Below are 12,772 nucleotides of genomic sequence, written 5' to 3'. Positions count from 1 at the left end.
GTACTTCTAAAAAGAATATTACTTTGTTAATTTTTCACAGTTGTTCCTGTCAGTGGGTGAATTATTTGTGTTCAGTATTAATAGCCGCTGCCTGAGTTATTTATAGGAATGTGTTTGGGTTTTTGTTTGCTTGCCTATTTTCTTTTGGTGAGGTTTTTTATTGTGAAGTCCTTAGATTCTAAATATTTGTCTTTATAGGAAAGCTTTCATTTTAAGAATAAGACATTTTGGTTTAAAGCACTTATTTAATGCTGTGTTTTGCAATTTTTGTTTCTCTAAAGATAACAAGAATGTTTGTTGGTGTGGAAAAAAAAAAAACCTTTTCTTAACTTTTTACAGATCCATTAGATGTGATAGATGTGGATTGGTCTGGTCTTATGCCAAAGCATCCAAAAGAACCACGAGAGCCTGGGGCTGCATTGTTAAAATTCACACCTGCAGCTGTTATGCTAAGAGTTGGGATTTCTAAGAAGTTGGCAGGTTCTGAACTCTTCATCAAAGTCAAAGAAACATGTCAGAGACTTTTAGAAAAACCCAAAGGTAATTCCATTTTATTTTGTGCAGTGTCTGCTGTAACTGTTAATTAAGTGCCTTTGCAAAGGGTGATGTTCTGTTCTCATGCAGCACTTACTATATAGGAACTGGGTTTTTTTGTTTCGTGTTTTCTTCTGTTTGAGGATTCACTTATGTTCTTTATTTAAATCTTCTTTGAAATTTTTTTTTTTAAAGATTTTATTTATTTGACAGAGAGAGATCACAAGTAGGCAGAGAGGCAGGCAGAGAGGAAGGGAAGCAGGCTCCCCGCTGAGCAGAGATCCCTACTCGGGGCTCGATCCCAGGACCCTGGGATCATGACCTGAGCTGAAGGCAGAGGCTTTAACCCACTGAGCCACCCACGTGCCCCTCTTCTTTGAAATTTTAAAAAGCAATTTTGACCATGAAAATTAAAACCCACAGAAAAGTTACGAAAATAGCCCAATTGATCTTTCTTACCATAATTACTTTTTTAACAGGTAAGTTCAAATGTCAGAGCCCTCAATGGTGTTCCCAAAACTAAACAAAGCAGAGCCTGGAAGGATGGAATAGATATTTTTCGTATCTAAGTAAGTTGGGTGTCTTGGCACCCTTTTCCTTTGGGAAATGCAGAGTTCTACCCAAATGCAAATGTGTAGGTTGAGCCTTTAGCAAAGGAATTAAAAACTTAGAATGTGGTGTCTAGGCCACATGGTCTGGATTCCTCACTAGGCTCACCACTGATTAGCTATTATTTAATCGCTACGTGTTAGTGTCACCATTTGTATGCTGGGAATAATTAGACTATCAGCTTCATAAGATCATTAGGAGGAACAAAAAGAGGTATTTATAAGGAAAATACTTGGAACAATTCCTGTTATGTAGTGACACTCAATATATATTGACTGTTACTATTTCTTTTGAAAATATTTTATTGATTTTAGACCTTATGGCAACAACTTTTCACTGTTCTACCATTTTTTTCTGTTTTATCTGGTTCCTAACTTATCAATAATTAATAGGAGGGGGATGACTGGGTGGTAAAAAGAAGGAAAGGAGAAAAACAGCAAAGCAGCATTTAATTTTATATCATGTTTGTGAAAGTAAAATAATTTAAAAATTAAGCTTTTTCTTAATATAAAATTGAAAATGTTTTGTTTTATGGGTTTTTTTTCCCCGATTGTTAGCATAAGTTGTGAAACACTTTATTTTGACATGTCCCAGTGAACACAGAATGTATGTATATGAAACAAATTATAATTGTGAATATATATTAACTTGACAAATGACCAAACTCTTGGGTTCTTGCCCCCTACTTTCTGCCTTGTTTTGTTGGCTCTGTGACCTTAAGCAGGTAACTCCTGTGGGTATAAAATGATGGAACAAAACCCCTAAGGTCTTACCCACCTCTGAAGCTATTTGCTCCTATGACTTTGCCAACTATAGAAATGCAGTTTGGCCCTAACTTGATGACATACATTGTAAAAGGGGATTAGTTGTTGCTTATCAGTCAGATCTCCTATTTTTTGCTGTGATAGCTTTATTAGAGACTGAGAGAATTGGTACATGATGCTGAATAGAAATATCCTAAGGGATGGGACTTTGTTTACTGCTGTATTCTTTGTCTAATGATTTTAGACATTCTAATTATGCTATTGCCTAGAAGAGTACCGGACACACAGTAGGTGTTTAATAGGTATTTGTAAAATAATTGATAACTGATTTTTTTCTATCCCATTTAGTCTGTTTCAGTACCCCAATACTGAAGAAAGTATATCCCTACATCATATGTAATTTTGAAAAAAATTCTAAGGTTGAAGACCGAAAACTTTACATGAATACTGAAATTTAAGTTGCTTTTGTCTAGGTTTTCTGTGTATAATGTGATAGATTAAAAACAAGTACGGGCACCTGGTTGGCCTGGTTGGTAGAGCCTGCAACTCTTGATCCTCAAGGTCATGAGTTCAAGCCCCATGTTGGGTGAAGACTTAATTTAAAAAAAAAAAAAAAAAAAAGTACAATGAAAACCATGAAGAAACTGGAAGTTTAACCATGTTGGACTTTCTAAGGACATGTGCAAGTGTGTGTTTTGTATTGTTTTAAAAGCAGAAAATAAGGATTTCAACAAAAAGAAATTTGTCATAGTGACTAGTTTCTAAGGAAGAAAATGGGCTCCGCTCACATTTCTTCTACATTATAATGGAAGGGTAGTTAATATTTTGGGGTTTGGGGGGTTTTTTTGTGATTGTTGTTGATTGGCTCAGTATGTTTTATGTCTGATTCACCTGAGTAACGGCTTTTTTCCACTTAGGTATGCTGGTCCAACTGGACGTTCTGTAGATACAGTGGTAGAACCCTGGTACTGTATTATAGAAAGCTCCTCAGATAATTCTGGTAGACACCAACATTTGCAAACTGGTTTTGAGTTTTTTTCTTTATATTTATTTACCCTTTTCTTATATTCTGTACCTACTGACAGGTATACAAACCTATTGACTAGATATATTAGGTGAGACTAACTTGTTAATTATCTGTTCTCACTATACTTTGTGGTTCAGGAAATGAAAGTGAAATATGCAATTCCATTCATTCTTAAATATGTCTACTTTGTTTTTACTAGGGTGTTACTGTTTTCCTTTGTGGACTGTAACAGTAACGTATTTGATCATGTCATATAAGTGGTATCTAGTACCTTTTGGTATTTCTGGCTAGCTTATAGAATGCTAGCTTTGAAATTACTACTCTGTTATATATATATATTTGGATTCCTGACTGGCCCTATTCTGTTATTTTGATTTTTTGTCTATTTTAACCCAACCTCTTTATTTTCCATTAAAGCTAAGGAGATATTTAAGTGTTTTCTCCCCATCTTGGCATGTTATGACTGATTTTAATACGTTGTTTTTATAGTGACCAAATCTGGGATAAAATTTGAGGGTTGTCTAACATCTTATCACTTTCCTGATTTTTTTTTTCAAGAGGTCACAAAATGTATTACTGCATTTGAATATTGCTGTAATAAAGTCGTAAAATGTAATCTAGAACTTTACATAATAGGGGTAAGCAGTATACTGAATTTAACTCCACTTTCTAACTTGAACTTTTTTTTCCAGTCATGAACAGCAATCAAAGTCTTAAATTCTTTCTCCCTAAGGCTACGTATCTTACCTCTTAAAGAGGCTATCTGAATATTTACTTTTGTTTAAGACTAGCAACATAACTACATGTTCAAGATCTTTCAGAGAATATAGTGCCTTTTAAATTTTTGAAGAATGGTTGGCACTGTGTTTCAGGTGTACAATATAGCAATACAATAATTCTGTGTTATGCTCTGTTCACAAGTGTAGCACCCATCTGTCATCATATGCTAGTATAATACTATTCAGTATATCCCCTATGCTGTACCTTTCATCCCTGTGGTTTCTTTATTCCATAGTTGGAAGCTGCCTCTCACCCATTTTGCTCATTGACCAACCTCCCCTCCCCGCCCCCGGCAACCATGAGTTTGTTCTCTGTATTAATTTATCTATAGCTTTGTAGTAGATCTTGATATCTGGGATTGTGATCCCTCCAGCATTGTTCTTTTTCCCCCCAAGATAACTGGCTGTTCGGGCTCTTAGGTGGTTCCATACACATTTTGGGATTATTTGTTCTAGTTTTGTGAACATTATTGGTATTTTGATAGAAATTGCATTGAATCTGTAGGTTGCTTTGGTAGTGTAGACTATTTTAACACTATTCTTCTAAACCACAAGCATGGCATGTGTTTGCATTTGTTCGTATCTTCAGTTTCTTTCCTCAGTGTTTTATAGTTTTCAGAGTACAGGTCTTTAACCTCCTGGTTTAAGTTTATTCCCAGTTATTTGGTTTTGGTGCAATTATAGATGAATTTTTTTTCTTAATTCCTTGTCTATAACTTTGTTATAGTGTATAGAAATGCAGCTGATTTCTGGATATTAATTTTGTATCTTTCAATTTTACTGAAATAATTTGTTACCTCTAGAAATTTTTTGGTAGAGTCTTTAGGGTTTTCTGTGTGCTATGTCATATGTAAACAGTGGCAGTTTTACTTATTCCTACCAATTTGGACACCTTTTATTTCTGTGGCTAGGACTTCTAGTACTGTGCTGAATTAAAGTGTCAAGAGTGCTATTCCTGATCTTAGAGGGAACACTTTCAGTTTTTCACCATGGAGTATGAGGTTAGCTGTGGGTTTGTCATATATGCCCTTTTTAATGTTGAGGTATGTTCCCAAATGTTGACTTTTCTCAAATGCTTTTTCTTCACCAATGAGGTAATAAGATTTTTATCCTTATTGAACCATCCTTGCATCCCCAGAAAAATCCCATTTGATCATGGTAAATGATCCTTTTAATGTACTGTTGAATGTGTTTTCTTAATATTTTATTGAGGGTTTTACATCAATGTTCAGAAATATTGGCCTGTGGTTTTCTTATTTTGTGAGGTCTTTGGGTTTTGGCGTCAGGGTAATGCTGGCCTCATAGAATGTGTTTGGAAGCTTTCCTTCCTATTTTAGCGGGGAATAGTTTGAGGTGAATGGGTATTAATTTATTAGCTTTTCTTTAAGTGTTTGATAGAACACCTGTGAATCCATCTGCTTCTGAACTTTTGTTGGGAGCTTTTGATTACCAGCTCAGTTTTGTTACTAGCAATCAGTCTGTTCAGATTCTATTTCTTTTTTATTCTGTTTTGGAAGACTATGTTTCTAGGAATTTATCCACTTCAAGGTTGTCCAGTTTGTGGACATATAATTTTTCATAGTACTCTCTTATAATCTTTTTTCTCTGGTGTTGGTTGTTACTTCTTTCTCATTTCTCTTAAATTTGTGTCTTTTTTCCTTGATTTTCCTTTTTAGAGAACCAGCTCTTGGTTTCATTGATCTTTTCTACTGATTTTTTTTTTTTTAATTCTCTATCATTTCTTCTGATCTTTATTATTCCTTCCTTCTCACCTTGGGCTTTGTTCTTATATTTTCTGGTTCCTTTAGGCTTCAGGATAGATTGAGATTTTTCTTGTTTTTTTAGGTAGGCCTGTATTGCTGTTAGTTTCCCTCTGAAAACTGCTTTTGCTGTATCCCCAAGATATTGAACTGTTGTGTTTTTATTTTCATTATCTCCATGTATTTTTTGTTTTCCTCTTTCTTCGTTGATCCTTTGGTTGTTTTTAGTAGGTTCAATAACTAAGGATGTTGTTGAGCCTCCACATGTTTTTCTTAATCTTTATAATTTCTAGTTTTATACTGTTGTGGTCTGAAAAGATGCAGGATATGATTTCAGTCCTCTTAAATTTATTGAGACTTGTTTTGTGGCATACTATGTGTAAGTATATTGCCTTTAATTTTCACCAACTGATAAAGTACAGACTGTGTGGAATATTGAAGCAGCCAGTAACACTTTCCTATTTTTGGAAAACTTAATGCCTGTTTGTTTTTATTGGAAGATGCAGACAGTCTTTTTGAACATGAATTGGGGGCTCTCAACATGGCTGCATTACTACGAAAAGAAGAGCGAGCAAGTCTCCTTAGTAATCTTGGACCATGTTGTAAAGCGTTATGCTTCAGACGGGATTCAGCAATCAGGAAGCAGCTTGTTAAAAATGAGAAGGTACTGTTTCCTTGAAAAAAAAAATGCAGAGTGTATGCATTGTATCAATGAATGGCTTTTTTTTTTTTTTTCCCTATTTGATTGCTTTAAGGTGAGATTAAGGTCTCATTATCTGCTTTTGTGAGTTCGGTTTCCTAGTCTTCTATAGATATAAAAGGAAGAATTCTATTTATAATAGTTTTCATTTTACTTTAATAGTATTGATGAACATTTGTGCATAGCAATTTGTTATTCAAAATTATATGCATAAAGTTTAAAATACTCTTTCTGTGAATTATTTTCATTTGTGAAGTTCCTCAAGGTAAATTTCTAGTATGTTTCATTATCTAAACAAGATCTGGGGAAAAAATTTTCCAGACACAGAATGATGATATTTATAGGAAGAAGTAGCGTTTATGAGAATGTACCAAGTCAGAAGAAAGGAAAATAAATAAAAGTGATTATACTTAAGCTTTTACTTGAGAAGAGTAAAGGGAATTGAAACATAAGAGAAATAGAAATTTAGATTTGGGAGAACCATCCTGCATCCCCAGAAAAATCCCATTTAATTGAGATTAATTGAAAAATTCAGTTGAGAAACTGAAAAAGTCTTAACTTTAAAAAGCCTAAGAGAGTTGGTATTAAAAGATTAGAGAACTACTAGCTTTTTACCTGGGGACATTTAAGAAAACACTGCTAGCAGAAAGTGTACTTCATTAAAGAAAAAATTCATGAAAAAGCAAGGATGAATCCAAAAGATTAAAGTAGAAACAGATACAAGGCATAGGAGGTTTTTAAGGTCTTTCCTGATTAAAGTCCTGGCTGAGAACTACTTTTTATAGAGTTGCTACAGTCATTCTTTGCACTCCCGTTTTATAGACTTCTACACTACTTACTCAGTTCCCTTCTTTCAGTTGCTTAGGTGCCTAGTCCTCCTTGCAGCTTTTCTCAGTTGGAAGTTTTTCCCAGGGAATTAAACCCCAGGGAGCCCTAATAAGCATGTGTGTAATGAATCACCTTCCCTTTTACGTATTCAGAGTGGTATTCCATCCTCAGTACCGAATTTGAAAAATAATCCATCACACCACGTTCTGTTGGCTCAAGGAGGAGGCTTCAGTGAAGAAAGGCTGCACATCTTGAAGTCTCACCAGAGTCCTGCCCCCTTTTTATAAAAAATATTTTGTAGCATTCCCTGGTTCCTCCTCTAATATGCCAAATGCTTTTCAAAAGTTGTGACAACTAAAAATACCCTTGTAAAATTCTCCTTGAGAATTCTGTTCTCAGAACCTTGTAATCCTTTACTGCAGGGCACAGACCATTAACTAGCACATGACACATTATAAAAAGTTACAGTGCGACAATATAAATGTTTAAATGATCCATCCAAAAAAAGCATTGGCGCTTTCTGATTGCTCAGGGTTAAAAATACTTGCTCAAAAGCTGAAGAGACAACTGAAGGAAAAATTTCAGACGTTAGAGAATCTCATGACAAATGCTAAGAAATATAAACAAAAACCTTTAAAATGTATAACTATAAAAGAAAAGTACAGAATAGGACCATTCATTGAGGAAAGTGGTACTACTTACTGGATAATGAAAAAATGTGTAAAGATAGCAAACTCATATATTGGCATTATCTTTAAATAAAAAATGATTTTTAAAATATATAAATAACACTATACATCAGAAGAGATAGGTGAAGGATACAAAGAGAACACTTAGCTGCTCTAAATGAGTTTAACTCAGATTTGTTGAAAGAATGTATAGAACCTGTAGGAGGCAAAAGGAAAGAAAGAATACCAAAAATAAATAGGAAAACAGAAGTAGTGAACCCAAAATTTGGTTCTGAAGAAATGAAAAATATTGGTAATGCCCTACAAGTCTCTCAGATATTATCCTATTGAAAGGATAGTATTGTATCTATGCACGTAAGTTTGACAATTTAGAAGAAATGGATCAATTGCTGTAAAAGCCACAGGCACCAAAACTTCCTCAAGAAGTAATAGAAAATCTGAATAGTCATATGTCTGTTTTACTTGGTTTTGTTTTTTATTTTTGGAAAAGAATTCACTCTCCGATGGTTTCACTTGCAAAATCTACCAAACCTTTAAGTTAGAAATAATACCGTTTCTACATAATTTCTTCCAGAAAATTGAAGAGGCAGGAATACTTCCCACCTCATTGTATGAGGCCAGCAGTACTTGGATATCAAGAAAACTACAGATCAGTATCTCTCATGAACATAGACATAAAAAATCATCAAAAATTGGAAATCAAAGCCAGCAATATGTAAAAAAGACTACACCACAACCAAGTACCATATATCGTCTGAATTAAAGGCTGGCTTAATATTTTAAAATCATTCAATGTAATCTACATAGTAACAGACCAAAAAGAAAAAAATACGTCATATCAATTGCTGAAGAAAAAACATTTAATAAAATTTAGCATTCCTTTATAATAAGAATTCTCAGTCTTTTACTTTTTAAAGGGTATCTACAAAAACCTACAGCTAACATCATACTTAATGGTAAAAGTTTGAGAGCTTTCCCGAAGAGATCAGGAACAAGGCAAGGATGCCTATTCTTACTACCCCACTCTACATTTTACTGGAAGTTCTAGCCAGTTCAGTAACAGAAGAAAATAAAAGTCCTATAAATTGGAAGGGAAGAAGTAAAACTATTTATTCACAGACAACATGATTGTCTACATGTAAGTTTCAAGGAATTTACCAGAAATACTCTTAGAACTTATAAGTTTAGCAAGGTCACAGGCTACAAAGCAGGCAAAGAGCAACTGTATTTCCCTATACTAATAGTATATAGAAGTACCTGGGAATTGAAGTGAAGGGGAAAAAATATTTTTTTACAATGGCTCCCCCCAAAAAAGTACTTAGGTATAAATCTAACAAAACATGTACAGGATCTGTGTGCCAAGAACTATAAAACACTGATCCAAAAAAAGATGACCTAAATAATGGAGAGATAGATCATGTTCATGGATTGAAAGATTCAATATACTTAAGATTAGGAGACTCCCCAAATGGATCTACAGATTTAACACAATGCAGCAAAATCCCAGCAGGGTTGGTCAGTTGGTTGGTTCTGTAGATGCAGACAAACTGATTCTAAAGTCTGCATGGAAAGTCAAGCAACAAGAATACACAAAGTAATTTTTTAAAAAGAACTTGTATCTAGAGTATACAAAGAACTCTCAAAAATTAACAGAAAACAGGCAATCCAATTTTTTTTAAATGGGCAAGACTTGAATGGACAATTCACCAAAGAGGATAAATGGATATATATGGTTAAGCACATGAAAAGATGTTAAAGAGCATTAACCACTAGGGAATGCAGATTAAAACTTAAATTAGATACCATTGTGAATCTATTATAACAGCTAAAAACCAAACACTAAAAACCCCTGTGGTGAGGCTGCGAGCGGTTGAAACTGCCATGTATTGCTGGTGAAAATGCGAAGTGGTGCCAGACATTTTGGAAAATGGTTTGGTTTTTCTTATAAAGTTAAATATATACTCACTATATGACCCAGTAATCCCACTGCTAGGTATTTACCTTAGAAAAATGAAAACTTAGGTTCATATAAAAAGCTGTCCACAAGAGCTTATAGCAGGTCTTTTCACAATCTCCAACAACTGAAAACCACCCCAGTGTTCTATACATAGCTAATTGGTAAACTGGGGCACATCCATATAATGGATTACTAATTTGTAATAAAAAAATAACCAAAGTGCCAGTACTGTCAACAACACGGATTAATGTCAAGAGCAGGTCTCAGAAATCATGCAGTATATAATTCCCATTTATTTGACATTCTGGAGAGGCAGAATGATCAGAGATACCTTGTGATTGGTTGCCAAGGGTTAGAGTTGGCCAGAGGGTATGAGAACAAAGGGACAGCAAAGGGAGTTTTCTGAACAATGAAACTTCTCTGATTGTAATCCTGGTTACGTGACTTAGTACCTAAGTCTAAACTCACAGAACTACATGTAAAAGGTCAATTTACTGTATCACAACATGTGATCAAGGAAGCACTGTTCCTTTAAGGATCCTAGAAAGAAGAGAAATGGCAGAATGCTAGAGATAGTCAAAACTCATCTTATTTCATTTATGAACATAGTTGGAGAACATTTAATAAAATTGTAGGACCGCTACTTCCAAAAATGCTAACGTAGCTTTAACTTATAGTAATAGAGATACACATTTTAGCAGAAGGGAGGTGGTAGTTTCTCGGTATACTGCAGTGATCAGCTGTCTCCTAGGGAATTTGTTCACTTCCAGAGCCTGCGTTTCATGGGACAGTAACAGACCAGTAAGGAATGTGGAGTGTTCAGTGCTTCTCTTCAGTGCTTCTCTTTCAGACTGAAAGGTTGTCCTGGAAGAGTAAGATTGAATTAGTGTGCAGCTCTAAAGAAGAGGTTTTATTTCAACATGCTCAGGAATGTGCAGTGACTGTTGTTTGCTTTGTCATTGGAAATAAAAGCTAGTTGATTACCTGTCAGGGATTGCTAAAGATCCTACTTTATCAGCAAGAGGTGCCCTTTCAAAGATAGCTTTCTTTTCTAAGATTCCTTGAATCTGAAAACATCTCAATTTTAAATATCCATCCCAAATTAATTTTTCTTGCCACTCTGACATTTTTGTTAGAGGTTACCCTGTCGTTCCTACTGTTAACTAATAATATCCATCTTTTAAAGTCTGTTTTTGTTTTCTTCGAATTAGGGCACTGTAAAACAAGCATACACGGGCGCTCCAGTGGTAGACAGTGACTTGCTGCGATTGAGCCTTCGGCTGTTTAAAAAGAAGACCACCTGTCTTGCCCCAGGACAGGAGAAGGCGGAGGATAATAAACTCCCACAGTCCAACGTCCAGCAGGAACTGTGTGTGTCTTAAGACCGAATTCCAGTGACATTTTTGGTACTGTGTTCCTTCAGGATTGCCTCTTTTTTCAGAGTTCTTTGGTTTCACAGACATCATTCAGGACAAAGGCAGAAAAGATTTATCAGCCACGGTAAAAGGGGGAAGAACAGCTTTGATCTAAAGTTTAAAGACACTAGTTTTGGCTAACTTAAGATTTTACATAAATTTTTACACAGTACTTGATACTCATGCAAAATAATGTGAAAACATCTAGATTTAGCAGTTATTCTCTACCTTTTGTTAAAACTGAAGATTTTGGAAAACGGTTGCCACTGTTCTTGCAGCCTCTGAATATTTTTTATGAAATGGACCTGCTGACTTGTGTTTTGGATCATCCTTACAGAAACCGATTTTATTCAGAATCAGTGTGTTCACATAATGAATGCACACTCTGCTATTTTGTGCCGTACAGAACTCTTGAAAGAGGATGCTGGTCGCGCATGCTGGGTTTGTGGGCAGACCTCCAGCAGGAGGGAGCTGAAGTACTTTTTTCCTTTCTAAAGTTCTTAAAAAAAAACAAAAATTACTAATGGGTCTTTATTGTTTTTTTTTTTAAATATATGTGCATTGTTACAATGTATATTAGACGTGTTTGGATTCTCTGTGGTTTTGTTTGTTTTCAGAGACTGCCTGCTGTTTTTACTTTTAATAAATGTACCTTTCCTTTCCTTGTTCTAGATTCACTTTGCTCTTTATTGATCTTATTCCTGATGTTCTGAAGCATTTGTCATCAAAATTACGTTTCATACTTGAAATATTTTACTGCTCAATAAGGCAACAGAATTTGAGGCATATACTTCAAATACAGCTCTGTAATACTTGAAACAAACCCGGAGTTAACAGACCTTGTCATCTGAGCTTTAAAATCCATTACCATCCTCTTATTCAGAGCTATACCCTTTGACTACATTGAACTGTCTAGCCTATAAATTTAAAATTACTTCATTTTTTTAAATTATGATATTTGTTTTTATTCTGTGTGTATATGTGTAACTCATGAAGCAGACTGTTAGAAGGATTTGAAAAGGAATCCAAGCTGCAGAATTTGTGGGCAGACAGTGGTCATAATAAAGGAAACCAATCAAAAAAAATTTTTTCCATTGGCTCTCATAGGTTTTTTTGTTAAAACTGTAATCCTCTGTTACCTGTGTCAATAGTTTTGTATCCTCTAAAGGTAACAATGGTACCGATGTAAAATTTCTGTTCATCCATGGTCTCCTTAATTTATATCAGATAACAGACCCAGCAAAGAAAATGATCTTATTTTCAAATGACTTTGAAAGTGTGTATGAGAAAATGGCAGGCAGGGGCAGCGGCAGGGAGGAATGTAACCAGAATTTTCCTAATGTCTGTTTCCTTTTCCAATTGGTAGATATTTTAAATAAAGTAGAAAAATTCTTTAATGACCCGGGAGAATAAATATCCTTTAAAAAATGACTCCTAAATATAGTAGATAATATTTGCTGTAGCACAAACATTTAAAGTCTTAGAATTTCTAATCCTGTTTCCCAGGACTGTGGAACAAAAAAAAAATGGTTTTCGGTTTTGTCCACCAACTTTAGGAATGTTTTACAAGTTACTCATTTACAAAATGAAAACTGTGTCCTTAAATTTGCCATATAATCAAATTTGTTGCTTTTCAGGTCTGAGTGTCTTTTTGTTAACATTATAGAAGAAAATTTCAGAACTCCTCTGAACATTGAATCACAATATTCA

At 34.7% G+C, this 12,772-nt stretch overlaps 1 protein-coding gene across 5 annotated transcripts in view; it reads left to right on the top strand.

The window, feature by feature from the left end:
* Positions 1 to 11,573, top strand: part of ZC3H13 (zinc finger CCCH-type containing 13) — a 92,372-nt gene extending 80,799 nt beyond the window's left edge. For all 5 annotated transcript variants that reach the window (XM_032874003.1, XM_032874006.1, XM_032874004.1 and 2 more), the window contains 3 exons: positions 340 to 540; positions 5,974 to 6,137; positions 10,859 to 11,573. In XM_032874003.1, the coding sequence (XP_032729894.1) occupies positions 340 to 540; positions 5,974 to 6,137; positions 10,859 to 11,029 (536 nt within the window). In that variant the 3' untranslated portion in view covers positions 11,030 to 11,573. The remainder of the gene's footprint in view (positions 1 to 339; positions 541 to 5,973; positions 6,138 to 10,858) is intronic.
* The last annotated feature ends 1,199 nt before the right edge of the window (positions 11,574 to 12,772 follow it).

The sequence above is a fragment of the Lontra canadensis genome, unplaced genomic scaffold, assembly GCF_010015895.1.
Source record: "Lontra canadensis isolate GAN:19392208 unplaced genomic scaffold, GSC_riverotter_1.0 scaffold51, whole genome shotgun sequence".
NCBI lineage: Eukaryota > Metazoa > Chordata > Mammalia > Carnivora > Mustelidae > Lontra > Lontra canadensis.
The sequence above is the reverse complement of the archived record's forward strand: the minus strand, read 5'-3'. Positions and strand labels throughout refer to the sequence as shown.